Source organism: Lolium perenne, chromosome 4 (genome assembly GCF_019359855.2).
Source record: "Lolium perenne isolate Kyuss_39 chromosome 4, Kyuss_2.0, whole genome shotgun sequence".
Classification (NCBI taxonomy): Eukaryota; Viridiplantae; Streptophyta; class Magnoliopsida; order Poales; family Poaceae; genus Lolium; species Lolium perenne.
In genome coordinates, this window is record NC_067247.2 from 48,928,364 (window position 1) to 48,955,728 (window position 27,365).

At 44.7% G+C, this 27,365-nt stretch overlaps 1 protein-coding gene across 1 annotated transcript; it reads left to right on the top strand.

Annotated features, from left to right (window-relative positions):
* The first annotated feature begins 6,855 nt into the window (after positions 1 to 6,855).
* LOC127292441 (disease resistance protein RGA4-like) lies at positions 6,856 to 16,602 on the top strand. The gene is made up of 2 exons (XM_051321831.2): positions 6,856 to 7,861; positions 14,188 to 16,602. Exons 1-2 carry the CDS (start codon positions 7,032 to 7,034, stop codon positions 16,418 to 16,420), a joined length of 3,063 nt encoding a protein of 1,020 aa, XP_051177791.1. The 5' UTR covers positions 6,856 to 7,031; the 3' UTR covers positions 16,421 to 16,602.
* Positions 16,603 to 27,365: the final 10,763 nt, after the last annotated feature.

A 27,365-nucleotide genomic window follows, 5' to 3' on the forward strand; every position in this document is an offset into this window, starting at 1 on the left:
GCGAAATCCTGGAGGTAGTTTCGCCTCCTCTGTTTACGCTACGAAGAATTGGCCACGAAAGGAAATAACGTACAGCCGTATCGTGGACGTGCTGTTTTGGAAAATAACCCCCCATAATTCCCCCAAATTAAGATGGAAAGTTACAAATTCATGGAAGGACCAGAAAGCTATTATGCAACATCCTACGTGGCAACTCTGGACGCAATTAGTGCCTAAGGGCATCTCCAACCGCGTGACCCAAACGGACAGCGTTTTTCATCCGTTTGGGTCGTGCGGCGGACACGCGGATATCGCGCGGACGCGCACACACGGCCGCCTCCACTTTTATTCCCCAACGCCACAGACGACCCAAACCGAAGCCCTCTTTCGCTGAAGAGCTTGTGCCGTCGACGAGGACGGGCCGGGGCTGGCGGCGCTCCGTGAGGCTGGGGCCGGGGCTGGCGGCGCTCCGCAGCTGCGTGGCGGGCGAGGCCGGCGACGGCGCGGGCATGGCGAGGCTGGCGACGGCGCAGCCGTGGCGGGCGGCTCGGCGCGAGCCCCTCGACGGCGCGGCGTGGCGCGGCTAGGCGACAGCGCGGCCATGGCGCGGCTAGGCGAGGCCGGCGAGGGCAGGGCGTGCGTGGCGAGCCCCTCGACGGCGCGGCCATGGCGAGGCGCGCGAGTCCTGCGCGGCCGGAGAGGCGCGGCCGTGGCGAGGCGAGCCCCGCGCGGCCAGGACCTCCGCCATCCGCTCCCTCCCGCTGCCCCGTTCTCCTCAGCGCGGCTGGCCCCTGCAGAGGCGGCCCGAGGTGCGGCGCGGCCTGGCCCTGCCGGCGCCCGCGGGGGCGTGAACGCGCGCGGCGGCGTGGGTCGCGACGGCGTGGGTCGCGACGGCGTGCGGAGCTCGGTCTCCGCCCCGCCCTGGCGCGCACGGCCAGCTCCGGCCCCGCCCTGGCGCGCACGGCCAGCTCCGGCCCCGCCTGCGGCCTCCCTCGCCCGTGCCCGCGCGGCGCGCCACCACGCCCCACGCCGCTCCCTCGCCACCACCGGGCGCCGCCGCGCGGCGGCCAGCGGCACCATCGGCGGCCGGCGGCCTGCCCTGCGGCGGACGGCGCTTCCTCGCGCGGCACGGGCGGCGGGGCTCCTCGGCGCGGCGCGGGCGGCGTGGAGGAGCGACGCGGACGGCGCCCGCGCGGAGTGGCGTGGCGTGGCTCGGGCGCCCGCGGCCGGTGCTCGCAGCCGACACCCGCGCGGCCGGCGTGGCGAGGCGCGGCCCGTGCTCGGCACGTACGCGTCCCATTGGACCTTCTCCCACGGCGCGCCGCCGGCGCGTCCGCGAAGGCCTCGTCTCCACCGCCGGTCGGCGGGGCGGGGCGGCCCTGGGCGCGCGACGAGGTAGCCGACCTGCTCCGCCCCCGTCTTCGTCTTGCTCGGCGGCGTCGAGGTCGACGGTGCTCGTTTCTGCTCCGGCGACTTCCAACATGACTGAAAAAAAGGAGGCGTCAGCGGGAGGTCTCCAGGCGAGGGTGGCGCCGGAGCTCGGTCAAGTGAGCTCCAATCCGGCGAGTAGCGATGAAGGTTTTCATGGGGAAAAAGTAAACAGGGAAGACAGAGGAGAGAGAGAAGGCTGGGGAGCATGTGGTTGCTTTTTGTCTCACTGCCAAATGGGCCACGAACGGACATGTGCGGATGGAAAAGCACGTCCGCGCTTGTCCGGCTCGCCCCAAAAGCCACGCAAAATTGGTTCGGTTTTGGGTCGTTCCGGACGCGGCAGCTGTCCGTTATTAGTTTAGGTCCGCGCGTTGGGACCTGGTTTTACCCAAACGGACCAATCTGATGTCCGTTTGTCCGTTTGGGTAGCCCGGTTGGAGATGCCCTAAGTGACCCCAAAAACCAACATTAGGTACCACTAATGCACGGTTTGCAACTTTAGGTACTAAAGTGCACCCGAATGCCAAGTTTAGGTACTAATGGTGCATATAGCTCTACATTTTATTGTTTTGAATTCTGCTGCATGCTCCTCTACAATTCCCTTTTCTTGTTTTGAATCCCGATCTGCATGCTGCTCTACAATCAGACCATCGCGTGAAATCGATTAATTCACTCAGCTATTATTTTTCCAACAAAAACATTAACTCTTGTACAATTCTCTTTTATTAATTCTCTTTATTATTTCCACTTTTTTCCTTTTTCTTGTTACTTTTGTATCAAAATTTATATTATTTGGGCTACTATTTTCTATTCACTTTTACTTCCCTTTTTTTTTATAGTTGGTACACTAATTCATGTTCCTTTGAACAAACTGTTACAATTTCTTTTTTCGGGCTAGTGGTTTTTAGGGGGGAAATAATGGGTGGGTTCACCTGCAACATAAATAAACTACCATTTGCAAATTAAATAAACTACTATTTTCAACTATCGTTATTATTTTTATGATATAACCTCACGTATTTTTATATGTTAGATAATTTTTTAAATAAATAAGTTTCTTGGGTCCGTAACTTTTCACGTTTACCGTTCATAAATAAGGGGTGTATGGGTTGATAAATCGTGAGCTAAAAATATCCTCAAAATAATATAAAGATAATTTACTTTTTTGAGTCGGTATCTTTTCACATTTACCATTGATAAATAACGACCGTAGGGGTTGATAAATTGTGAGCCAAAAATGTCCCCACAATATGCTAAATAAAATTTCCTTTTTTGAGTCGATATTTTTTCATATTTACCGTTGATAAATAACGGGTGTAGGGGTTGATAAATTATGAGTTAAAAATATTCCCAAAATATTCTAAACAAACTTTCCTTTTTTGAGTCGGTATCTCTTCACATTAATTGTTGAGAAATAACGGACGTAGGGGTTGATAAATTGTGGGCTAAAAATATCTCCAAAATTTTCTAAATAAAATTTACTTTTTTGAGTCGGTATCTTTTCACATTTATCGTTGATAAATAACGGACGTATGGGTTGATAAATTGTGAGTTAAAAATGTCTCCAAAATATTCTAAATAAAATTTCCTTTTTGAGTCGGTATCTTTTTCGCATTACCGTTGATAAATAATGGATATATAGGTTGATAAATTATGAGCTAAAAATGTTCCCAAAATATTTTAAATAAAATTTACTTTTTTGAGTCGGTATCTTTGCACGTTTACCGTTGATAAATAGCGGGCGTAGGGGTTGATAAACTGTGAGCTAAAAATGTCCCAAAATATTCTAAATAAAATTTTGTTTTTCAGTCGGTATCTTTTCACATTTACCGTTCATAAATAATGGGCGCATGGGTTGATAAATTATGAGCTAAAAATGTACCTAAAATATTCTAAATAAAATGTCCTTTTTTGAGTCGGTAAGCGTTCACATTTATCGTTGATAAATAACGGGCTAAGGGGTTGATAAATTTGAGCTAAAAATATTCTCAAAATATTCTAAATAAAATTTCCTTTTTTAGTCGGTATCTTTTCACATTTACCGTTCATAAATAATGAGCGTAGGGGTTGATAAAATGCGAGCTAAAAATATTCTCAAAATATTCTAAATAAAATTACTTTTTAAGTTGGTATCTTTTCATATTTACCGTTTATAAATAACGGAAAGCCGGCTGATAACTTTTTGGCCGAAAAAAAGTTGTTGAAACATATCAATAGGGGTGCTACTTTTAAAGATCTTGTCTAGACCAGTTTATTGGTGAAAACAGATATAAAATTTAAGTTGGTTTTCTAGAGATGAAACATGTTAAATTTTCAAATTTGAAGAGAACGTAGTATCTGATCATTTCTCGTGAGGTAAAGCGGCTCTGGAGATTAGTAGAAAAGAAATGCGTCACTATTGTTTACACGAACATGTGAAAGATCTGCTAGTCAGCTTGGTGGTATGCCACGGGCTAGTACAGGGCGCAAGTAGTATTTTTGCCCTGCGCGGAAAGGGGAACAGCGACAGACGAAAACGGAAATGTTCGGATATTGCGCAGGGTCAGCAGCCTAAAAACGAAAAGTCTGGAATCGACCGCTAGGACGCCTCCGCGCGGTCGACCGCCAGCTAGGGTGACCCGTGGAAAACGCTAGTTGCTTGGATATGACCCGTTTAGAAAATATTGTAAGGTGTAAACTGATTGTTTCTATGATTATAAGTACACATAAATAACACGTTTATTTGAAAGCCATCAGAATAGCATAGCCACAAAGCCCATGCGAAAATCCGCCATCATGGAAGTTTAAGATCAATTAAGTCACAACTCATATTAATTTTTTTTCCAGCTTAATGATAGAAACAAGGCTGAGTCAACACGGATCCTCATGAGGAGGAGAATGTTCCTCCTCTGAAAAAAATATTCCAAATAATGAGACAAAAGATGTTAAACTTTAAAATCAATGAAGATATAACGTTAGTCGAGACACTATCGACCAGAACACTCATACACGCAAAGCTAAGTCACATAAATTCTCGCTTGATTTTTCTTTTATTTTGTATCCACACATCATTTCATCACTAATTTGTAATCAAAGAACCTGAAAAACGTACGATCTTACTTATTAGGAATTGTTCTGGACTTTGTTTGTTTGTGTTATAGACATATTTGGACTGTTGTATGTATCTTTTACTCATATAACAAAATCAACATTAGAGCACATGTCATTCCAATCACACAATAAAATTCATAGAATGGAGATCAGAATAAGTTATGTAACTTTTAGAAATGATAGTATAAAATAAATGGAATCCTGGAAAATTTAGAGTAGTACTTCTCTAACTTTTACTACCGATCTATAAACATCTTAACGGATCCGCCCATGATACTCTTTTAAATTTTTTAACAATATACTTATATACCAAATATTTGCCAAAGTTTCATGGTGGAGACAACATTAATGTTTCTAAAATATTCCATATTTGGACATGGAGTGAGTAAATGAGAAGGAAGAACCATCATACTCCCTCTATACCGGTTTATTAAGCTAATACACATTTGGAGAAAAGAGTTTGACCATTAATTTAGCCAACAAAATATGAGATATATAGCATAAAATATTATAACATTGATTACCCTGTTTACCGGTATGGAGGGAGTAAAAATTATTTCTCACTATATTATGTGATCCTCACATATTGGATGATAGGCCATTTTATTTTTAGAGTTAACTAACCTCGCGTAGTGATCTAACATCATGTTTGAACTATAGTTTTGTTTACTGGTCTAATATAGCTTCCATGGGTCTTTGGACATATGGAAAAAATAATTATTTGCTAACAAATTGCAGATTCCCAAAGATGTTACTCCCATACATGATATGTTGTTTACCATAAAATTTGCGTTAGTTGTAAATCAATTTTGTTTCTATTCAGAAATAATGTGATATCAATGTTTCTTGAACAATTCAAATCAAGACATACGATGTCCTCGCATGGAGCCACCTTGCTTTTTTTTAAATAGCATTGAGCCACCTTGCTAGTTCACAAATAAAAGGAAAACGCTTTCCATCAGCCCACCGATAACGCTACAAAAATCGGTCGTTCCATCTCTGTCGAGAGAAGACACGTAACACGCACGTGGCTGGGCCCCACCGATCCTTATCCTAACGCTGCACCCACGGCAAGCCCCTGCTCCTCCACCGGCCCGACGCCCCAGCTGCACTCCCGACCGGCCCGTCGCCCCTGCTCCACCGCCGGCGAGCGCGCCGCGCCCTGCTCCACCGTCGGCGAGCACGCCGCGCCCTGCTCCACCGCCGACGAGCGCGCCGCGCCCTGCTCCTCCGCCGACGAGCGCGCCGCGCCTGCTCCTCCGTCGGCGAGCACCTCCTGCTCCTCTCTGCGATTGCCGCCTTGCTCTCCATCCAGCTGCGCCCTACCGCTCCCTCGACAAGCGCGCTCTACGCATGTTGCTGCTGCTTGGCTACTGCAGCGCCCTGACCACCGGGAATCACTATGGTGATGTTGACGCCGATATGTTGTCTCCGGTGCCAGGTACCGGTGGAGATGGCCAAGGACGCGTGGGGCGCGGTAACTTTTTTTTGTTGTTTTTGTTGTTAATTATTGTTATAAATATATTAGTAATTTGTTGTAAATATATTTATTGGCATGAGAGCTATTTTTTATTAAAATTGTTGCCGCTATTGTTGTAAACACCCAAATTAGTTGTTGTTTTTCTTATCAATTAATGTGGGAAATATATTGTTAATTTGTTGTAAACATGAGAATTGTTGTTTTTTAAAATTGTTGGCGGCTATTGTTGTAAACACCCAAATTAGTTGTTGTTTTTCTTGTAAATTAATGTGGGAAATATATTGTCAATTTGTTGTAAACATGAGAATTGTTGTTTTTTAAAATGTTGCTGCCTATTGTTGTAAACACCCAAATTAATTATTGTTTTTGTTGTTAATTAATATTACAGATTTGTTGTAAATATATGGCATGCGAACTGTTGTGAACACCCAAATAAAAAATAGATTGTTGTTAATTTATTGTTGTAAATTTATTGGTGATTTGTTGTAAATATATATTTTGGCACAAAAAATTATTGGTGCTGGAGCTCTTGCTTTTTGTTGGATTACTTTTGTTGTAAACATCCAACAATAGCACATGGTTTTAGTTGATTTTTGTCCACCGGGTGTGTTGGGTGTTCAGTGAGAGGAAAAAGGAAACTTCGGTTCTACACACACGTGAAAGCGACAGCAACTTTCGTTCTGGCAAGAGGAAAGCGACGTGCGTGGACAGGAGCATCCTACAGCACGCGGAGCCCATCCAACGGCGGGCGGGGCAACCGATTTTTAGCTCCAAATCAGTCGCCCGACGCCTAGCGCGTCCCCAAATAAAAGGCCCCGGTGAGTCTCAGAGCTAATTTGGCTGTACTCTTCTAGGAAGGCCTATTCTTGATTTGAAGCTTAGTAGAGAGACTTTTTTATACGGAGTATTTCCGATTGCTAAACGGAAAGGGGCAGATACGCGGTTGAAAAAAAAACTAGCAGCCGATCCATCAAAATGAAGTTCAGGCCGAAGAGAGGGCGGAGACCGAAGCATACACAAAGTCAAAAATACACACACAAGGATAAAATCAATGGAGGCTGCCGTGGCCGGAGCTATCCTCAAGACCGTCGTGGGGAAGCTGTTCGAGGCCCTCGGCAAGGAGTATGGCAAGCACAAGAACCTCACGCAAGAGGTCGACCAAATCAGCGCGGATCTCGAGATGTTCGATGCCGCCATGGCCGACCGCGTGCTTGCCATTTCCTCCTCGGGGGCGAGGAGCGAAGGCTGCCGCCGCACGGCCGTGGAGACGCTCTACAGCGAGGAGATGCTGGACCTCGCGCACGACGTCGAGGACTGCATCGACCGCTTCATGCACCGCCTCGTGTGCAAGCAGCTTGGGGCCTGGCCGTTCCGTAGCCTCACAAAAGCCGCCATCTGCTCGAGCTTCGCCGGCGACATCCAGAAGCTTCGGAGCCGCATCAAGGAGGCGCACCAGCGGGTTATCGATATCCATATTCCCATACCTTGTTCCACATCGAGGAGGAGGCGTGGTGGTCCTTGCGAAGCGCGGCGCGGCGTGTTTGGCCTCGAGCAGGCCGTGGAGGAGCTCGTCTCTCTGCTTGATGAGGTGGAGTGCGAGAAAGAGCAGCTGAGGGTGATCTCCGTTGTGGGGTTCGGCGGCTTGGGGAAGACCACTCTCGCGAGGGCAGTCTACGACAGCTCTCGCGCCAAGGAGAGATTCCCCTGCCGTGCTTGGGTTACTGCTGCTGGTCGCTCGTCGGAGATCGATGGCGGCGGATTCAGCTGGATCCTACAGGAGATAGTCCGTCAAGTTCTTCCCAGGGAGAAAGAAGTCATGGATGTTGATGATGGTCAACGACATCTTCAAGCCACGCTCACGGACTACCTCCAGAACCACAGGTGTGCATGTTTATTCCCGCCCCCATGAATAAACTTTACTTTTAGTAGAATCAGTTTTCAAACTCCTCATTTTTTTTTCGATCAATGGTGATTTATTACTACTTATTAACACTTTTTTAGGGCAACTTATTAACACATGAGTGAATTACTACTTACATGTTGTCAATGCGACCATGAACGAAGCAAGCCGTGCACCGATAAATAACCTACATAAGAAAAAAAAACTCATGTAAATAAACGGATCATGCATGAGCTTTGGATTTGGAACTTGAAATTCGCTCGGTCATAGCTAGGTTAGAACTGCACAATTATTAGCTTGTTATCACTTTGCTTGTGGTATTGCATATGTTGGGTCAGATCGACTAATAGACAAACCAAAAGCATGGAGTATCTTGAACAACAGAGGTGAAATTATTTGGAACAAGCTTTGCTCTAAGATTCTTTTTTTAGGGAATTTGCTCTAAGATTCTGATGAGGCTATCCACACGATTGATGAGATGTTAAGGCGCAACAATCTTTCCTCGCAAACTTAGAATCAGTTGGACGTTGTCTATACTTTAACTTTCTTTTTGTCTCTAGTGAAGCAATTGGCGCATACAATTTGCAATATATGTTATCAGAATGAGGTGCCCAGGCCACTACCGGCCAAAGTGTTAGGTTTAGCTTGACGTGATCACAACAATAAACAACAAGCAGTAAATAGAATACAACTATGACGTTCTCATATTAGTACCCGACCCATCAGTGGAGGTCTACGTGGCCCATGTGTAGTTGTGTGACGGGTTTAGTGACACGAAGAGATTAAAAAGAGTAACCATCAGACATCTCTTTCCGTCTATATTTAAATGGAAAACGCTCGGTGTTGACTGACCGATCTCGTGCAGGCGATCGGACATGCCTGGCTCACGAGCGTCCGCTCGCTACTGGATCACATTTCGCTCACCCCGACTTGGTTTTCCCCTCACGCTCGTTATCTAGTTGTCCAATCAGGACACAGTCCCCTCTGGATTCTCACATTTTCTAACGCAAGCCGAGCGATTGGGCTCTCCGTTTGGCCTCTCATGCGTGTGCATTTCGCCGTCATTCGTGAGCAACTACATACTTTTTTTTTTGTGCTGAAAAAGCTGTTATGATCATGTTGCACAGATGGTAATTTATGTGCCCGCTAAAAAAAAAGTTGTGATCATGCGTTAGAGCAGGGGCGGCAGTGTAGCCCTTCGAGCTCGGCCAGGGCACCGAGAGCTCAAGGGGAGCTGAGGAACATGGCTATGCCCGACAAATGATACTTAATCACGAGATCCGGGATGCCATTGACGATGTTGTATATGTGATTTAAATTTGTAGCAAAAATATTTCTATTTAGAAAGCACATGCGAGATGTTGCAACGGGGTTTCTAAGTATTTTATTACAAGTTAGTGTTCTCCTTGGATTTTCGATATTGTATATGTGATTTAAATTTGTAACAAACACATATGAGTTTTCTTGCAAGCATGGGCGTGATGTTGCAAGGTTCTAAACATTTTGTTAAGAGTTACTGTTTTCCTCAGATTTTTTCGATGTTGCATAGGAGATATAAATTTATAACAAACACATATGAACTTTGTTATAAAAGCACACACGAGATGTTGTAAGGTTTCTAAACAGATCTTACAAGTTAGCGTTTTTCTCGGATTTTTCGATGTTGCATAGGTGATATAAGTTTGTAACAAACACGTACGTGAGTGAAGCTTTCGGGTTGTTACAAATTTATATCTCCTATCGTGAGTGAAGCTTTCATGCATCGATTATTCAACCACATGGTCATTGCCAGACACAACCAATTAAGGCCATGACTTGGATTTTCACCCTGAAAGGTAAGACTCTAAAATTCACATGTGCTACCGCCCCCACTTGTACTGCTGCTGAGAGAACCAGAACACCAAGCAAGTCCCTGAGACTCGAACCTTCATTTCTAGTCCTCCAATCCGGCCTTCATGATATTCTCCGCATCCGATTTTCACCATGATCAGAATATCATCTGATGGCAACACAGAACAGAGCTTCGTGCCGCTCTCTCCAGAACCAAACGGTCGGAATAAAAGCATGGGTGCGCGCGGTCGAATACCACCCGATCCAGCAAACTCCAAGCAAAAGATGCATTGTTCCATTCGCTGTCTGCGCCTTTCGGAACTCATCAATCCGGCTAGATGATGAAGAATCGGCATCCGAAAGGTCTTCATATTTGCAAAAGAAGAATCGGCATCCGAAAGATCTTACAAGTTAGGTTTTTTCTTGGATTTTTCGATGTTGCATAGGTGATATAAGTTTGTAACAAACACGTACGTGAGTGAAGCTTTCGGTTTGTTATAAATTTATATCTCCTATCGTGAGTGAAGCTTGCATGCATCGATTATTCAACCACATGGGCATTGCCAGGCACAACCAATTAAGGCCAGTACTTGGATTTTCACCCTGAAAGGTAAGATTCTGAACTCACATGTGCTGTCGCCCCTACTTGCATACTGCTGCTGAGAGAACCAGAACACCAAGCAAGTCCCTAAGACTCGAACCTTCATTTCTAGTCCTCCAATCCGGCCTTCATGATATTCTCCGTATCCGATTTTCACCATGATAAGAATGTCATCTAATGGCAACACAGAAAAGAGCTCCGCGCCACTCTCTCTAGAACCAAACGGTCGGAATAAAACCATGGGTGCGCGCGACCGAATACCACCTAATCCAACAAACTCCAAGCAAAAGATGCACTGTTCCATTCGCCGTATGTGCCTTTCAGAACTCATCAGTCCGGCTAGATGGTGAAGAATCGACATCTGAAAGGTCTCCATCTTCGCAAAAGAAGAACCCTAGGACCACCACCTTCATTCAAGCCTTACGAGCAGCCCCCACGCCACCCGTCGAAAACCTACAAGCAGCCCTGAGGCTAGACCAGCACTGTGAAAGGAGACAACCCAGTAGGGTCGATCCCCCACCGGATCTGGCCCAACCACGCAGAGAAGAGGACCGGGGTAGTGGCATGGGTACCCATATCGAGATCTGAGGTTACGGCCATCACCCGACGGCCCTGCTTCTTCACCACTAGCCATGGCGCCATTAAGCATGAGTACTAAGATTTTTAATCTTGGTAAGATTAAATCATAGTTGTCGGGCCCTGGGCCTCAACTATAAATAGGAAGCTAAATTCGCGTCCACGAGGATTTGAACTCGGCTGCTGGGTTTGTACATCCACTCCTCCAACCAGTTGAGCTAGACTCACTCTATGCCCTTGCTTTATGTTCTTTAACATTGATCATTAATTCGAGCAAAATGAGAATTATGGCACACATTATCCTTAAAATTGTCACTAATTCAGGGGTATAATTTTATATCACATAACCCACATTTGATTATTAAAATAGATGGTCATAGTTTGGTCTCATAGTAATACATGGGACGCCATGTAAATATATATGTAGAGAGTATATGACCATTCGTCTAGTTAACCATAAGCGAAGATTGAGGATTCGTGTACGAGGCTACGCCGCAAGTGGGTTGAGCATTAAGCGACTTTAGTCTAGGTGTGTGATAAGGTGTGTTACAAGAGTGAACCATCGCACTTGATGATGCGCGTAATGCCCCTAAGGGGGGAGGGTTGTTGAATGTAATACCCAAGCTCCTTCGTGGTGTCTTGCCTCAGTTTTTGTATAAAAATGAAAAAAGATAGTTCACTGGTTAATTAGCGAAAAACCAACCAAAACCCGACACAAATATCCTCTCTGACCATCATGGAACATGAGCGCCTCGAGGGCACACATAGCCAACCTGATTACCGCCACAAACTGCACTCATACCGCCGAAACGAGACCGTGGGGGTTATCAACCGGTGTCACTATCGCTCCTCTTGGAGTGAGTGACCGTGACTTTATCGAAGGTCCATGAGAGAAGCCATCAGCGCAATGGTCGTGAAGCCTACGCCAGCCCATGCCAAGAAGTCTACTGTTCATGTAGGAGATCGATCGCTCAGATTATGATAACAAACTCAAAAGAGGAGATATGAAAGAGCCAGGTCGATGCACATATTGTCGCAACTCGTTGTCACCACTGAAACGACGCGACAACAACTCTTACTTTGCAGCAAGGAAGATTTAACATGAAGACCTACCGAACATGTCGAAGCAATAAGCCGACTACCTAAGTCTTGTCGTAACAAACCATTACTCATCATGTACATCATTGTTCTGCTAGACGCTGCACAGAAACCACATTTCAATCCACACCTACCGGCCTGCCAACTGTCATGACACGTTGCCACTAGTAGAAAAGGGGTCTCCACTCCCGTTTGGGAACGGACTCTAGTCCCAGTTATCCAACCAAAACTGCAAAATCGGGACTAAAGGTCACTCTCTTTAGTCTCGATTGCCCACATATCGGGACTAAAGGCCCTCGCGTGGTTGTTGTCGCATGCTTGGGGCTGAAGGATCTGCACCAATCAGGACTAAAGGCCGCGCTAGGGTTTAGGGTTTAGCATATTATCGAGCTAATTACATGGAGATCACTAAATTACATGGAAGCATTAGCGGCAATCGTATTCACCCTTTGCGGATATGACCTTCGTAAGCGAAAATCCCGTCAATTCCACTTGAATTGCTAGTACACAGACCTTTGGTAGGAGCTGAACCCGCATCTTTTCGATCTTTAAAGAAATGAGCTAAACTAGTAATAACAGATGAAAGGATGAAGTTGCTAACCTTTTAAAACCCTTGGATAGATGGGACGCCGCCAAATCTTAACATATCATGGAGAAAAATGGTCATGAACTCGAGCTCAGGGAGAAACTAAGAGGAGAAAGCTCAGCTCGGCAGGGACAATGATTATATAGGAGGGGACTTTAGCTTCGGTTGGTATCTCTAACCGGGACTAAAGGTCTTTTTTGGAGACTCTAGCAGGGACAATGCTCTTTCATCCCGGTTGGTATCCCCAACTGTGACTAAAGTTGGTTGTGCCCGAGCGGCATTTTAGCCATTGGAACCAAGATTAATGCTCATATTAGTCCCGAGCCTAAACATAGCCAGAACTAAAGCTCTGAATGAATGCCCCTTTCTCTACTAGCATGCGTCCACCCCACAAAGAAGTGTGTATGGAATTAAGGTATTCAAACCTGCAAGGCAATGCTCCAAATGAGATAAGCGCCATTAGAATGACACTCGTCCACCCATCCAAACCTAGGCTTTCACTCGAAGATCCTAATCCAACATTGGAAGAGCTCGAGAAGACTATATAGCGGCGCCTTCAAGAAGGATAGCAAGGTTGGCTGGCAAAAGCCATGCAGGCTCTCGCTTAAATCTGCATGCCCATTAATCTAAGTATTAATAGAGCTAGGAAATCTGCATGCCCATTAATTTAAGTAGCACATGCAATACCCATAAAACGGGATGGAGGGAGCATTTGGTTTCAGAAATGCATGGTTTGACACTAACAAAGAACAAAGGTGGATGACGTTGGGATTGTATATCTCTGAAACATTTCTGAAAAAGTTTGTGCATTATAGGCTATTCATAGTGGGAATAACTTAGGTAGTAACATCACATAACCTAAAATATTTTGGTGATATGGCATATCAATACATGAAAAAAATGAGGTGCTAACTAGCTATGTTAGCATAACATTACACACTTCAAAACATGATGAGTCTACAACATAATAAATGACACAATGCATGAAATCACATATAAGTTAATATCCACTATTAAAGTACTAATGTTAGTAGTCTAAGTTACTCCCCACCATGACCAGCCTAAGGGTATCACCAACTGCCCAACGCATTTTAGAGATTTGTGTTCATTTGCATCGGGTACATACACGAAAAATAGTCAAATGTTTGTATGTGTCTGCATCTCCATAGACGTATGGCCAAATGTTTTTTGACCGCAAGTGACCTGCTATGAGAGGAAAGAAAGTAAAAGATATTTTTCGACAAAGAGTATACATTAAAATCGCGAAGATATCAATTACATCCAGCCTCTACAACAATGCATTGTCCTAAAGGATATACGGATGAAGAAAGTAAAAGATGTCTTTTGTGTAGCCACCATTGGCATCACATGGGTATGATATTAATTAAAGAGCAAGAGCGCATGCAAAGCAGACGCGTAGATGCGTTCGGGCAAATGCATTCTGAACACAAATTTGATTCATGTTTGCGTCTGGACGAACGCTGCGAACATTTTTGATCTGTTTTCCTCACCCGTTGGAAATGCGCTGTAGTGTAAAGCGATTTCCAAAAGAGAAGTGCGATAGGCATGCCACCTAGTTAGGCTTCTGACTAGCTATCGTTAATTATTATTTGTAGGTACTTAATTGTCATTGACGACATCAGGATGGAGCACTGGAACACTATAAATTCAGTCTTGAAAGATAACGGTGAAGGCAGCAGAGTACTAGTGACCACCACTGTTCGTTCAGTAGCAAACATATGCAGCCATGGCAATGGTTATGTGTACCATGTGAAGTCACTTGGAAAAGATGACTCCAAGAAGATAGCTCTGCCGGGGCTACCATCAGAGGAGCTAGAGCTGAGGTCGGAAATGCTGTTGCAGAAGTGCGATGGCCTTCCACTCGCACTTGTCAGTGTCTCCGATTATTTGAAAAGTTCGAGTGAATCAACGGTGAAACTGTGTGGTGAGTTATGCCGCAACTTGGGTTCACACCTGAAAGAGGAGAAACATGGGCTTGACAACTTTGCAGATCTGAGGGAGGTGCTTCTGGATAACTACGAGAGTCTGTCGGGCTATGCTCAGACATGCTTGCTGTATCTGGGCGTATTCCGGAATGATCGTCCTTTGAAGAGGAAAGTTGTAGTCAGGCGTTGGTTAGCTGAAGGATATGCACGGAGCGATCCTTCACGCAGCGAAGAGGACATCGCAGAAGAGAATTTCAAGGTGCTTATAGACCGGAATATCTTTCGGTCTATCGATACAAGAAACAATGCCCAGGTGAAGACCTTCAGAACCCATGGCATCATGCACGAGTTCGTGCGACACAAGTCGGTGTCGCGGAGATTCATCGCAGCATCTTCATTTGACCGTCCAAGAGCACCGTACAGTGTCAATGCTCGGCATCTTTCTATCCATGGTGGTGATGCCACATATAAGTATAGTGGAGGTGCCAAGGGACTATCTCGTGTTCGGTCTGTGACACTGTCTGGGAATAGTAATGCAGCAGCTGATGCCATCTCTTATGTTGTCATGTGCGAATTTCTACGTGTCTTAGATCTCGAAGAATGCAGTGATCTGAAAGACAATCATCTCAAGGACATAGGCAAGCTTCTGTATCTGAGATATCTAAGCTTGGGGAGCTCTATCACCAAGCTTCCCAAGAGCATTATTGCAAAGCTGCATTGTCTGGAGACACTGGACTTGAGGAGAACAAAGATAAACACACTGCCCAGGAAAGTCATCGAGCTCCCACACTTACTTCACCTGTTTGGGAGGTTTATGCTTGAGAAAGATGACCTGAAGAATGCAAGCAAGATCAGGAAGCTACGCAAGTTCTTGTCGGAAGAGAGCAACTTGCAGACTTTAGCAGGATTCAACACCGATGGGAATGAAGGATTTCTGAAATTTGTAGGCCAAATGAGAAATCTCAGGAAGATGAAGATATGGTGCAAGCCCTGTGCGAATGGCAGCAGCGACTACTGGACTGACCTTTCCAAGGCAATTCAGGAGTTCGCCAAGGTTCCCATGGTGTATGCAGGGAACCAAGGTGCTCGTTCTCTCTCAGTTAATTCCGAAGATTGCTCAGGAGAATTGCTCAGTTCAATCGATTTCGAGACATGCCCCGATGGCTTCGTATATGAGATGGCATCACTTAAGCTACAAGGCGAGCTACTCGGAAGATTGCCTCCTTTTGTTACCATGCTGTCAAGTCTCACGGAGCTGTGCATCTCATCAGCCACATCTACCCTGACACAAGATGTTCTGTCAGCACTGTTCGGACTTCGCTGCCTGCTTTACCTCAAACTGATAGCCCATCAACTCGAGAGCTTCGAGATGAGAAAAGGTGCTCTCCCAAGCCTGGAACGGCTGTGTTTTGTGCTGCAAAGTCCAGCTCCCGCTCTTCCAACAATGGAGCAAGGAGCTCTGCCGAATCTTGTCTCGCTTCAGCTGCTGTGCCCATGGCTCGATGGCCTTTCAGGTATAAACATCAGGCACCTCGAACGGCTCAAGGAAGTCACGATCCACGCCGGCGTGACTGGGCAAACACGGCAAGCGTGGGAAGGAGCGGCGAAGAACCACCGGAATAGACCCACACTCAAAACTGTTGGCGAAATCGAAGAAGAAGAAGAAGCTTCTTCCACGAGAGAAAAGAGGAAAAACTACGACTCAATCACCGACGAACTCGGTCTAGATTCCGGTATCAAGAGGATCAGGCTTTCAGTTCCGGAGCCGCCGCCGATTCCGCTGGTAGACGCGGCGTCATCCAGTTACGTAGCTTCGCCTCTCCATAGTGAAGATGTCCTGCAGTTTGCCGGCATGTGCAATGTCTCTGTGGCACAAATCGATGAGGCGCTCGACGCGGTCTAATGATCGATAGCTCCAGTTGCTCCAATGCTGTCGATCGCAATTATCTTTTATCCTGTATGTTTTTTGTTGTTTTCCTTTTCGGTAAACTTGTATCCTTTTTGTTTCTCTTTTTCTGTATCTGTCATTGTACCGATAAAAAATCTTAAACTCTTTTCATTCACAGTGATATGCTTCACTTACAATGATATGCTTCACTTCAAGAAGATTTGTAACCTTTGGGCCACTGCTTCCCTTTCCAACGTGAGATCTACAGTTACTCTTTGTGCTCTCTGGGACATATGGACAAGAAGTAACGTTAAAGATCCCTTGTCTGGACTTACAGATGTTCTCATGCCTCAAACGAGTTGCTGATTCAAGATTGGGTGGCCACGTTTTCTCATTAATTTGGCCGAGCACATGAGTTGCAACAAGTTGTAACTATGACCTGATGATATCACGTGACTGAGACTTAGTTAAGTCTAAGTCGCATGTGTCTAAGTCGCCTGAGATCTAGACATGCCCTTGATAAATATAATAAAGGCTTATGTTTGGATAACAGAAGATTTTTTCCCCCTCTGCGAGTGCGCTTCTCTTTGTTGCTCGTCTTTTGTTTTCCTTTCGTTTGTGTTCCTTCAATGAATTTGTATTTTGACTCAGTAACACTTCGATGAGAAAATGGTTCAGATTGTCTTTTAAAAACAAAACGCAAAGACCATGGTTCAAGCTCCTAAAAATAGTGCTAATTCAGCCTAAGCGTCAAACGAGGAATGTGATGTGCCTTATCTCAAACTATCCAGTCTTACTTTGGTACATCTCAGCTGTTATCAAATATGTCAAAAAAGGTACATCTTATGATGATTCTAGTGACACTGATTGTATATCGTAGATGTTAATACTTTCTCCCTATGTATTTGGCCAGTTACATTAAGTTCGACTTTGAACATATCTAAAATGCAAGGTAGTATTAGAAATAGAGGGAGTAAAGTTCTCTATGGAAGACAATGTTTCCATGCAACCAAAGTTTCTTAAAAAAAAAAATTATGCAACAAAGGACTTACCTTAATTGGATATACCTGGCAATGTTCTTGCTAAAGACATTGTTTTGGGAACTCAGATTTTCTCTAGGGTCAAAACCTAAGATCTTCAATCGGACGACGATAATGCTTGTGCAGTGTTTTTTGAATGCGTTGCTTTTAGGCAATCTATTTTGTAGTTTCGATGTTGTCTTTGGTTGCCATTGACGACGAAGAAAAAGCCCCAGGCCAAAATGCCCTTCCACCTCGGCCAAGGGGCCAAATTCAACCAAAGTCGATCTGAAGCATGAGGCGTCGGTCCTCGCGTTGAGCGAGACCCTGAAAAAGATGATGGCCAAGACACAAGGGGCCCTGGCCAAGGGGGACGAGAAGCAGCGTCTTGAGAAGGAGGCGACCGCCGCCACCTTCATTGATCTCACCAAGAAGGCCATAGAGGTCCAAATGAAGGAGGTTGCGGCCAAGTTGTTTGCGGAGGAGAACTGAATCATATTTGCCGACTTGAGCGTCATGGATCCGGAGCAAAGAGCATGGTTCCAGGATAAACGAGCTATCATCCGCAGACGTGACGCGTGATCGCCCACATGTAACGTACTTTGCTTCATTATTAAAACTTGTGCCCATTTTGCATCTTTCCCAGCTTGTACTATGTGCAACTCGTTATTGACTAAATTACCCGAGTTTGGAACCACTATTTTTATTTATTTGTATGTCCAATTGGTGAAATTGGTTTTTTTTTTTAAAGGGAAGGCCTCCAGGCCCGGCTTTATATATAAAGCCACACACGGCATGAAACAATAGTCAAGTTACAACTCCTCACACACACATCCAGCAAAAGTTCAAAGACACAGACCACACCCGGGTCACATGACGAAACGAACGCGATAAAGCCAACAAGCGCAAACCAACCCTAGCCTATGATAAGTGGTGCGCTGGATCATCATCCTCCTCCAGGGTCTTCCGCCTCCGGCCTAGTCCTCGCGTACAGTCGTCTGACGTCTCCCACCGCCACGTCCAGGAGCCCCCTGTCCTTCGGTCTGGCCAGAACCCTCCAGCTTTGCATATGAATAGTCATTTGGTATAGAGCATCAGCCGGGTTGCCTATAAGTTTGCCTTCAATTGCTAGTTTATTACGAATGTTCCAAAGTGTCCAGCATTGCGCAGCAAAAGTGAACCAGACTAATCTACGCAATCTACCCGACAGCCTTTGGGATGTAGCAATGAAGGCACCTGCCCCTGCAGGGTTCCAATCACAGCGCAGGAGCTCCCTTGCTCCTGCCCACATGAATCTCGCAAGATGACACGAGAAGAAAATATGGTTGCAGTCCTCCCATTCCTCACAGAGAGCACAGAGACCATTGGAGGGGCCGTGTCTCTTGGCAAGCTGTTCCCCAGAGGGAAGTCGTCCTCTAATCAGTTGCCAGAGGAAGATCTTAATCTTGGGAGGCACACGTGTACGCCACACGTCCTTAAAGAAGGTCACCGTCGCCCCCTGCGACATGCCTAGGTAAATTGAGCGCGTCGAAAACTCCCCATCGTTCTCGAGCGCCCAGGAAACACTGTCCTCCGTAGTCAAAGAAGGAAGCGCCTGTACCTCTCTGCACAAGTTCTCCCATTCCACCGTCTCAGCAAGACCGAATTGTCTCCTGAACCGGATGCGCCATTCCCCCGGCACCCCCCCTTCCACCCTTGCATCATGAACCGTGAGGAAGGGAACCGCACAGCAAGCGAATAGAAGGGGGAATCTAGCACGCAGTGGGGTCGTCCCTGACCACCAATCCAGCCAGAAGAAGGTTCGCTTCCCATTGCGTACCTCGTTCTTAGCACCAAGCTTGAAGAACCATTTCAGCTTTTGAATCGACTTCCAGAATTGCGATCCGTTAGCTGACGCCTCTCTAGAGAACAGGTCCCTCCCTCTCAGGTACTTAGCCCGGATGAGGTCTGCCCATAGACCCTCATCGTTCTGGTATAGTTTCCAGACCCATTTGAGCATCAAAGCAATACTCATGAGTTTGGTGTTAAGGATTCCCAATCCTCCAAGCTCTTTGGATTTACAAACCGTGGCCCAGTCCACCATGTGGTATTTCCGTTTGTTGCCCACTCCTTCCCAAAAGAAGCGGGCCCTGGACCTGTCCATGGCTTTGTGAGTGGAATCATGGAGCAGATACAGGCTCATGGCAAACATGGGTAAACTGGACAGACAAGAGTTTGTGAGCTCCAGCCTCCCGCCGGAAGCCAGAAAGAGGCCCTGCCATGGGTCAACCCTATGTCCCACTTTTTCCGGGAGGAAGCCCCAGTCCCTAACCCGTAGCGGCTTGTCGCTAATCGGCAGCCCCAAGTACTTGATGGGAAAAGTGCCCATCTTGCAGTTAAGAGCATTCGCAACCCTTTGCTGCTCCTCGATCGTGACCCCTGTCACAATCGCCTCACTCTTGTCAAAGTTGATTTTAAGTCCCGACATGTTCTCAAAACATAAGAGCAGGAGTTTAAGGTTCGCGACCCCCAAACTCGAGGGCTCAATCATAATCATCGTGTCGTCCGCGTACTGAAGATGGGTCACCCCCCTGGGATGAGATGTGGGACTAGGCCCACCAGGTGCCCAGCCGAGCTTGCCTTAGAAAGGATAGCGGCGAGCCCGCCCACCATAAAGTCGAGCAAAATGGGGGAAAGGGGGTCTCCCTGACGCACCCCTCGGGCATTACGAAAGAAGGGTCCCACTTCTCCATTGACATTAATCGCAGTCTGGCCACCCTTGACCAGTTGCATCAGCCGATGGACAATCATCGGAGAGAAGCCATTAAAGGTCAACACCTCCCGCAGGAAGTCCCAGTTGACACGGTCATAGGCCTTCTCGAAGTCGAGCTTAAGAAGCAGACCCTTCTGCTTCTTAACTCGTAGCTCGTGAACAATCTCATGGAGGGCAAGCGCACCCTCATGGAGGCATCTGCCTTTGATGAAGGCCGATTGGCTGCGGTCGATCTTCCTATGAGCTAGCGGCGCAAGTCTAATTGCATATGCCTTAGCCACAAACATAAAGATAACATTAATAAGCGCAATGGAACGGAATTGCTTAATGCGGTCGGCCCCCTTAACCTTCGGGATCAGGGAGATAATCCCAAAGTTAAGCCTCGCCACATCCACCCTCCCCAGAACAAAATCGTTGAGGAGCTGTAGGATTGGCGCCTTTAAGATTCCCCAGAATCTTTTGAAGAAGAGGACCGGGAACCCATCCGGTCCAGGAGCCGAATCTGGCTTCATACTAAGGAGAACTTCCTCCAGCTCAGCCGCGGTGAAGGTGAGCTCAAGCTCCTGGTTCTCCTCCAATGAGATCCTTTTGTCCTCCTCCCAGAGGTTCGAGGAAATACCAAACGCCCGTGGTTCCCCCGCGGAGCCCATTAAGCCCTGGTACAACGCGTAAATATGCTCCGTCAAAGCTTGCTGCTCCTCAACCTCCCCTGAGGCCGTGATGAGCCTCGGGATCGCACATTTCCTCCGGCGGCCATTGGCAATGGCATGGAAATACGCAGTGCCCGAGTCCCCTTTCAGCGTCCATTGCACCCTGCTACGCTGACGCCAATATTCCTCCTCGACCTTGTCCATCCACACAAGTGATACGTCTCCGACGTATCGATAATTTCTTATGTTCCATGCCACATTATTGATGATATCTACATGTTTTATACACATTATATGTCGTATTTATGCATTTTCCGGCACTAACCTATTAACGAGATGCCGAAGAGCCAGTTGCTGTTTTCTGCTGTTTTTGGTTTCAGAAATCCTAGTAAGGAAATATTCTCGGAATTGGACGAAATCAACGCCCAGGGTCCTATTTTTGCACGAAGCTTCCAGAAGACCGAGGGATAGACGAAGTGGGGCCACGAGGCGCCGCCACAACAGGGCGGCGCGGCCTGGGCCTTGGCCGTGCGGCCCTGGCGTGTGGGGCCCTCGTGTGCCCTCCGAGGCTGCCCTTCCGCCTACATATAGTCTTCATCGCGAAACCCCCAGTACCGAGAGCCACGATACGGAAAACCTTCCAGAGACGCCGCCGCCAATCCCATCTCGGAGGATTCAGGAGATCGCCCCCGGCACCCTGCCGGAGAGGGGAATCATCTCCCGGAGGACTCTTCACCGCCATGGTCGCCTCCGGAGTGATGAGTGAGTAGTTCACCCCTTGACTATGGGTCCATAGCTGTAGCTAGATGGTCGTCTTCTCCTTATGTGCTTCATTGTCGGATCTTGTGAGCTGCCTAACATGATCAAGATCATCTATCTGTAATGATATATGTTGTGTTTGTCGGGATCCGATGGATAGAGAATACTATGTTATGTTGATTATCAATCTATTACCTATGTGTTGTTTATGATCTTGCATGCTCTCCGTTATTAGTAGAGGCTCTGGCCAAGTTTTTGCTCTTAACTCCAAGAGGGAGTATTTATGCTCGATAGTGGGTTCATGCCTCCATTAAATCTGGGACAGTGACAGAAAGTTCTAAGGTTGTGGATGTGTTGTTGCCACTAGGGATAAAATATTGATGCTATGTCCGAGGATGTAGTTATTGATTACATTACGCACCATACTTAATGCAATTGTTTGTTGTTTGCAACTTAATACTGGAAGGGGTTCGGATGATAACCTGAAGGTGGACTTTTTAGGCATAGATGCATGCTGGATAGCGGTCTATGTACTTTGTCGTAATGCCCAATTAAATCTCACAATACTCATTATATCATGTATGTGCATTGTCATGCCCTCTCTATTTGTCAATTGCCCGACTGTAATTTGTTCACCCAACATGCTATTTATCTTATGGGAGAGACACCTCTAGTGAACTGTGGACCCCAGTCCATTCTTTTACATTGAATACAATCTACTGCAATACTTGTTCTACTGTTTTCTGCAAACAATCATCATCCACACTATACATCTAATCCTTTGTTACAGCAAGCCGGTGAGATTGACAACCTCACTGTTTCGTTGGGGCAAAGTACTTTGGTTATGTTGTGCAGGTTCCATGTTGGCGCCGGAATCCCTGGTGTTGCGCCGCACTACATCCCGCTGCCATCAACCTTCAACGTGCTTCTTGGCTCCTCCTGGTTCGATAAACCTTGGTTTCTTTCTGAGGGAAAACTTGCTGCTGTACGCATCACACCTCCTCTTGGGGTTCCCAACGGACGTGTGCTTACACGCCATCAAGCATTTTTTCTGGCGCCGTTGCCGGGGAGATCAAGACACGCTGCAAGGGGAGTCTCCACAATCCAATCTCTTTACTTTGTTTTTGTCTTGCTTTATTTTATTTACTTTCTTGTTTGCTGCATTATATCAAAACACAAAAAAATTAGTTACTTGCATTTATTTTATCTAGTTTGCTTTATTTACTACTGCTAAAATGGCTACTCCTGAAAATACTAAGTTGTGTGACTTCACAACCACAAATAATAATGATTTCTTATGCACACCTATTGCTCCACCTGCTACTACAGCAGAATTCTTTGAAATTAAACCTGCTTTACTGAATCTTGTTATGCGAGAGCAATTTTCTGGTGTTAGTTCTGATGATGCTACTGCCCATCTCAATAATTTTGTTGAATTGTGTGAAATGCAAAAGTATAAAGATGTAGATGGTGACATTATAAAATTAAAATTGTTTCCTTTCTCTTTAAGAGAAAGAGTTAAAGATTGGTTGCTATCTCTGCCTAAGAATAGTATTGATTCATGGACTAAATGCAAGGATGCTTTTATTGGTAGATATTATCCCCCTGCTAAAATTATATCTTTGAGGAGTAACATAATGAATTTTAAACAATTGGATAATGAGCATGTTGCACAAGCTTGGGAAAGAATGAAATCGTTGGTTAAAAATTGCCCAACCCATGGACTGACTACTTGGATGATCATCCAAACCTTTTATGCAGGACTGAATTTTCCTTCGCGGAACCTATTGGATTCAGCTGCTGGAGGTACCTTTATGTCCATCACTCTTGGTGAGGCAACAAAACTTCTTGATAATATGATGATCAATTACTATGAATGGCACACGGAAAGAGCTCCACAAGGTAAGAAGGTAAATTATGTCGAAGAAACCTCTTCCTTGAGTGATAAGATTGATGCTATTATGTCTATGCTTGTGAATGATAGGACTAATGTTGATCCTAATAATGTTCTTTTAGCTTCATTGGTTGCCCAAAAAGAACATGTTGGTGTGAATTTCGTTAAAAATAACAATTACAATAATTCTAGGCCATATCCTGCTAATGGTAACTCTTATGGTAGATATGTTTCACCTAATGAGGAAAAGATGTTAGAAATTGAAAGATCCACCAAGAGCTTTATGCAATCACAATATGAGCAAAATAAATTATTTACTAAAACTATGAATGAACAATCTACCTTGTTGAAGAATATAGGAAATCAACTTGAAAATCTGAATATGGAGATTTCTGGGTTGCAAACTAAACTTGCAAATGCTGAAAACCGAATCGCATACATGTCTGCGTCACAATCTTCTTTAATTAATAAAATGGCTCCTAAACCTGAGGATATTGAAAATAAAATTGTTACTACAGCAAATGCCATCCAAGTTAGAATTAATGAGAATATAAGATTGATGGCCGAATTGCATGCTAGGTGGGAAAGAGAAGAAAATGAAAAACTAGCTAAAGAGAACAATGTAGCTAAAGTTTGGACTATTACCACCACTAGCAATGCTAATGCTCCACATGTTGCTGCACCTCCTACTAATAATGGTAAAATAATTGGTGTTGGCAATGTTTCCACTTCTAATGCAAAGCTTGCAAAATTGCCTGAAACTGCTAAAATTGCTAAAACTGCCTGTGATAAAACTGCTGAAATTTTTTCCAACATTGGGGATGATGATCCCATTGCTTTAGATTATAATGGTTTGGATTTTGATGATTGCCACATCTCTGAAGTTATAAAGTTCTTACAAAAACTTGCTAAGAGTCCTAATGCTAATGCTATAAACTTGGCTTTCACAAAACATATTACAAATGCTCTCATAAAAGCTAGAGAAGAGAAACTAAAACTTGAAACCTCTATTCCTAGAAAGTTAGGATGGTTGGGAGCCCATCATTAAGATGAAGGTCGATGACTTTGATTGTAATACTTTATGTGATCTTGGTGCAAGTATTTCCGTTATGCCTAAGAAAATTTATGATATGCTTGACTTGCCACCATTGAAAAATTGTTATTTGGATGTTAATCTTGTTGATAATGCTATAAAGAAACCTTTGGGGAGAATTGATAATGTTCGCATTACCTTTAACAATAACCTTGTCCCCGTTGATTTTGTTGTCTTGGATATTGAATGCAATGCATCTTGTCCCATTATATTGGGAAGACCTTTTCTTCGAACTGTTGGAGCCATCATTGATATGAAGGAAGGTAATATTAAATATCAATTTCCTCTCAAGAAAGGTATGGAGCACTTCCCTAGAAAGAGAATGAAGTTACCTTTTGATTATATTATTAGAACAAGTTATGATGTTGATACTTCGTCTCTTGATAACACTTGATATACACTTCCTACGCCTAGCTGAAAGGCGTTAAAGAAAAGCGCTTATGGGAGACAACCCATGTTTTTACTACAGTACTTTTTATTTTATATTTGAGTCTTGGAAGTTGTTTACTACTGTAGCAACCTCTCCTTATCAAAGTTTTGTGCATTGTTGTGCCAAGTAAATTCGTTGATAGTAAGGTTCATACTAGATTTGGATTACTGCGCAGAAACAGATTTCTTTGCTGTCACGAATTTCGACCTGCCTCTCTGTAGGTAGCTCAGAAAAATATGCCAATTTACGTGCGTGATCCTCAGATATGTACACAACTTTCATTCAATTTGAGCATTTTCATTTGAGCAAGTCTGGTGCCTCAATAAAATCCATCTTTACGGACTGTTCTGTTTTGACAGATTCTGCCTTTTATTTCGCATTGCCTCTTTTGCTATGATGTATGAATTTCTTTGTTCCATTAATGTCCAGTAACTTTGTGCAATGTCCAGAAGTGTTAAGAATGATTATGTCACCTCTGAACATGTGAATTTTTATTATGCACTAACCCTCTAATGAGTTGTTTCGAGTTTGGTGTGGAGGAAGTTTTCAAGGATCAAGAGAGGAGGATGATACAATATGATCAAGGAGAGTGAAAGCTCTAAGCTTGGGGATGCCCCGGTGGTTCACCCCTACATATTCTAAGAAGACTCAAGCGTCTAAGCTTGGGGATGCCCAAGGCATCCCCTTCTTCATCGACAACATTATCAGGTTCCTCCCCTGAAACTATATTTTTATTCCATCACATCTTATGTGCTTTGCTTGGAGCGTCGGTTTGTTTTTGTTTTTGTTTTTGTTTTTGTTTGAATAAAATGGATCCTAGCATGTGTGGGAGAGAGACACGCTCCGCTGTTGCATATGGACAAATATGTCCTTAGGCTTTACTCATAGTATTCATGGCGAAGGTTGAATCTTCTTCGTTAAATTGTTATATGGTTGGAATTGGGAAATGCTACACGTAGTAATTCTAAAATGTCTTGAATAATTTGATACTTGGCAATTGTTGTGCTCATTTTTAAGCTCTTTCATCATATACTTTGCACCCATTAATGAAGAAACACCTAGAGCTTGCTAAAATTTGGTTTGCATAATTGGTCTCTCTAAAGTCTAGATAATTTCTAGTATTGAATTTGAACAACAAGGAAGACGGTGTAGAGTCTTATAATGTTTACAATATGTCTTTTATGTGAGTTTTGCTGCACCGGTTCATCCTTGTGTTTGTTTCAAATAACCTTGCTAGCCTAAACCTTGTATCGAGAGGGAATACTTCTCATGCATCCAAAATCCTTGAGCCAACCACTATGCCATTTGTGTCCACCATACCTACCTACTACATGGTATTTCTCCGCCATTCCAAAGTAAATTGCTTGAGTGCTACCTTTAAAATTTCCATTCTTTACCTTTGCAATATATATCTCATGCGACAAATAGCTTAAAAACTATTGTGGTATTGAATATGTACTTATGCACTTTATCTCTTATTAAGTTGCTTGTTGTGCGATAACCATGTTCCTGGGGACGCCATCAACTACTCTTTGTTGAATATCATGTGAGTTGCTATGCATGTCCGTCTTGTCTGAAGTAAGGGAGATTTACCACTCATTTAATGGTTAGAGCATGCATATTGTTAGAGAAGAACATTGGGCCGCTAACTAAAGCCATGAATCATGGTGGAAGTTCCAGTTTTGGACATATATCCTCAATCTCATATGAGAACATTAATTGTTGCTACATGCTTATGCATTAAAGAGGAGTCCATTATCTGTTGTCTATGTTGACCCGGTATGGATGTCTAAGTTGAGAATAATCTAAAGCGAGAAATCCAATGCGAGCTTTCTCCTTAGACCTTTGTACAGGCGGCATAGAGGTACCCCTTTGTGACACTTGGTTAAAACATGTGTATTGCGATAGTCCCGGTAATCCGAGCTAATTAGGACAAGGTGAGGGCACTATTAGTATACTATGCATGAGGCTTGCAACTTGTAAGATATAATTTACATGATACATATGCTTTATTACTACCGTTGACAAAATTGTTTCTTGTTTTCAAAACCGAAGCTCTAGCACAAATATAGCAATCAATGCTTCCCTCTGCGAAGGGCCTTTCTTTTACTTTTATGTTGAGTCAGTTCTCCTATTTCTCTCTACCTCAAGAAGCAAACACTTGTGTGAACTGTGCATTGATTCCTACATACTTGCATATTGCACTTGTTATATTACTTTACATTGACAATATCCATGAGATATACATGTTACAAGTTGAAAGCAACCGCTGAAACTTAATCTTCCTTTGTGTTGCTTCAATACCTTTACTTTGATTTATTGCTTTATGAGTTAACTCTTATGCAAGACTTATTGATGCTTGT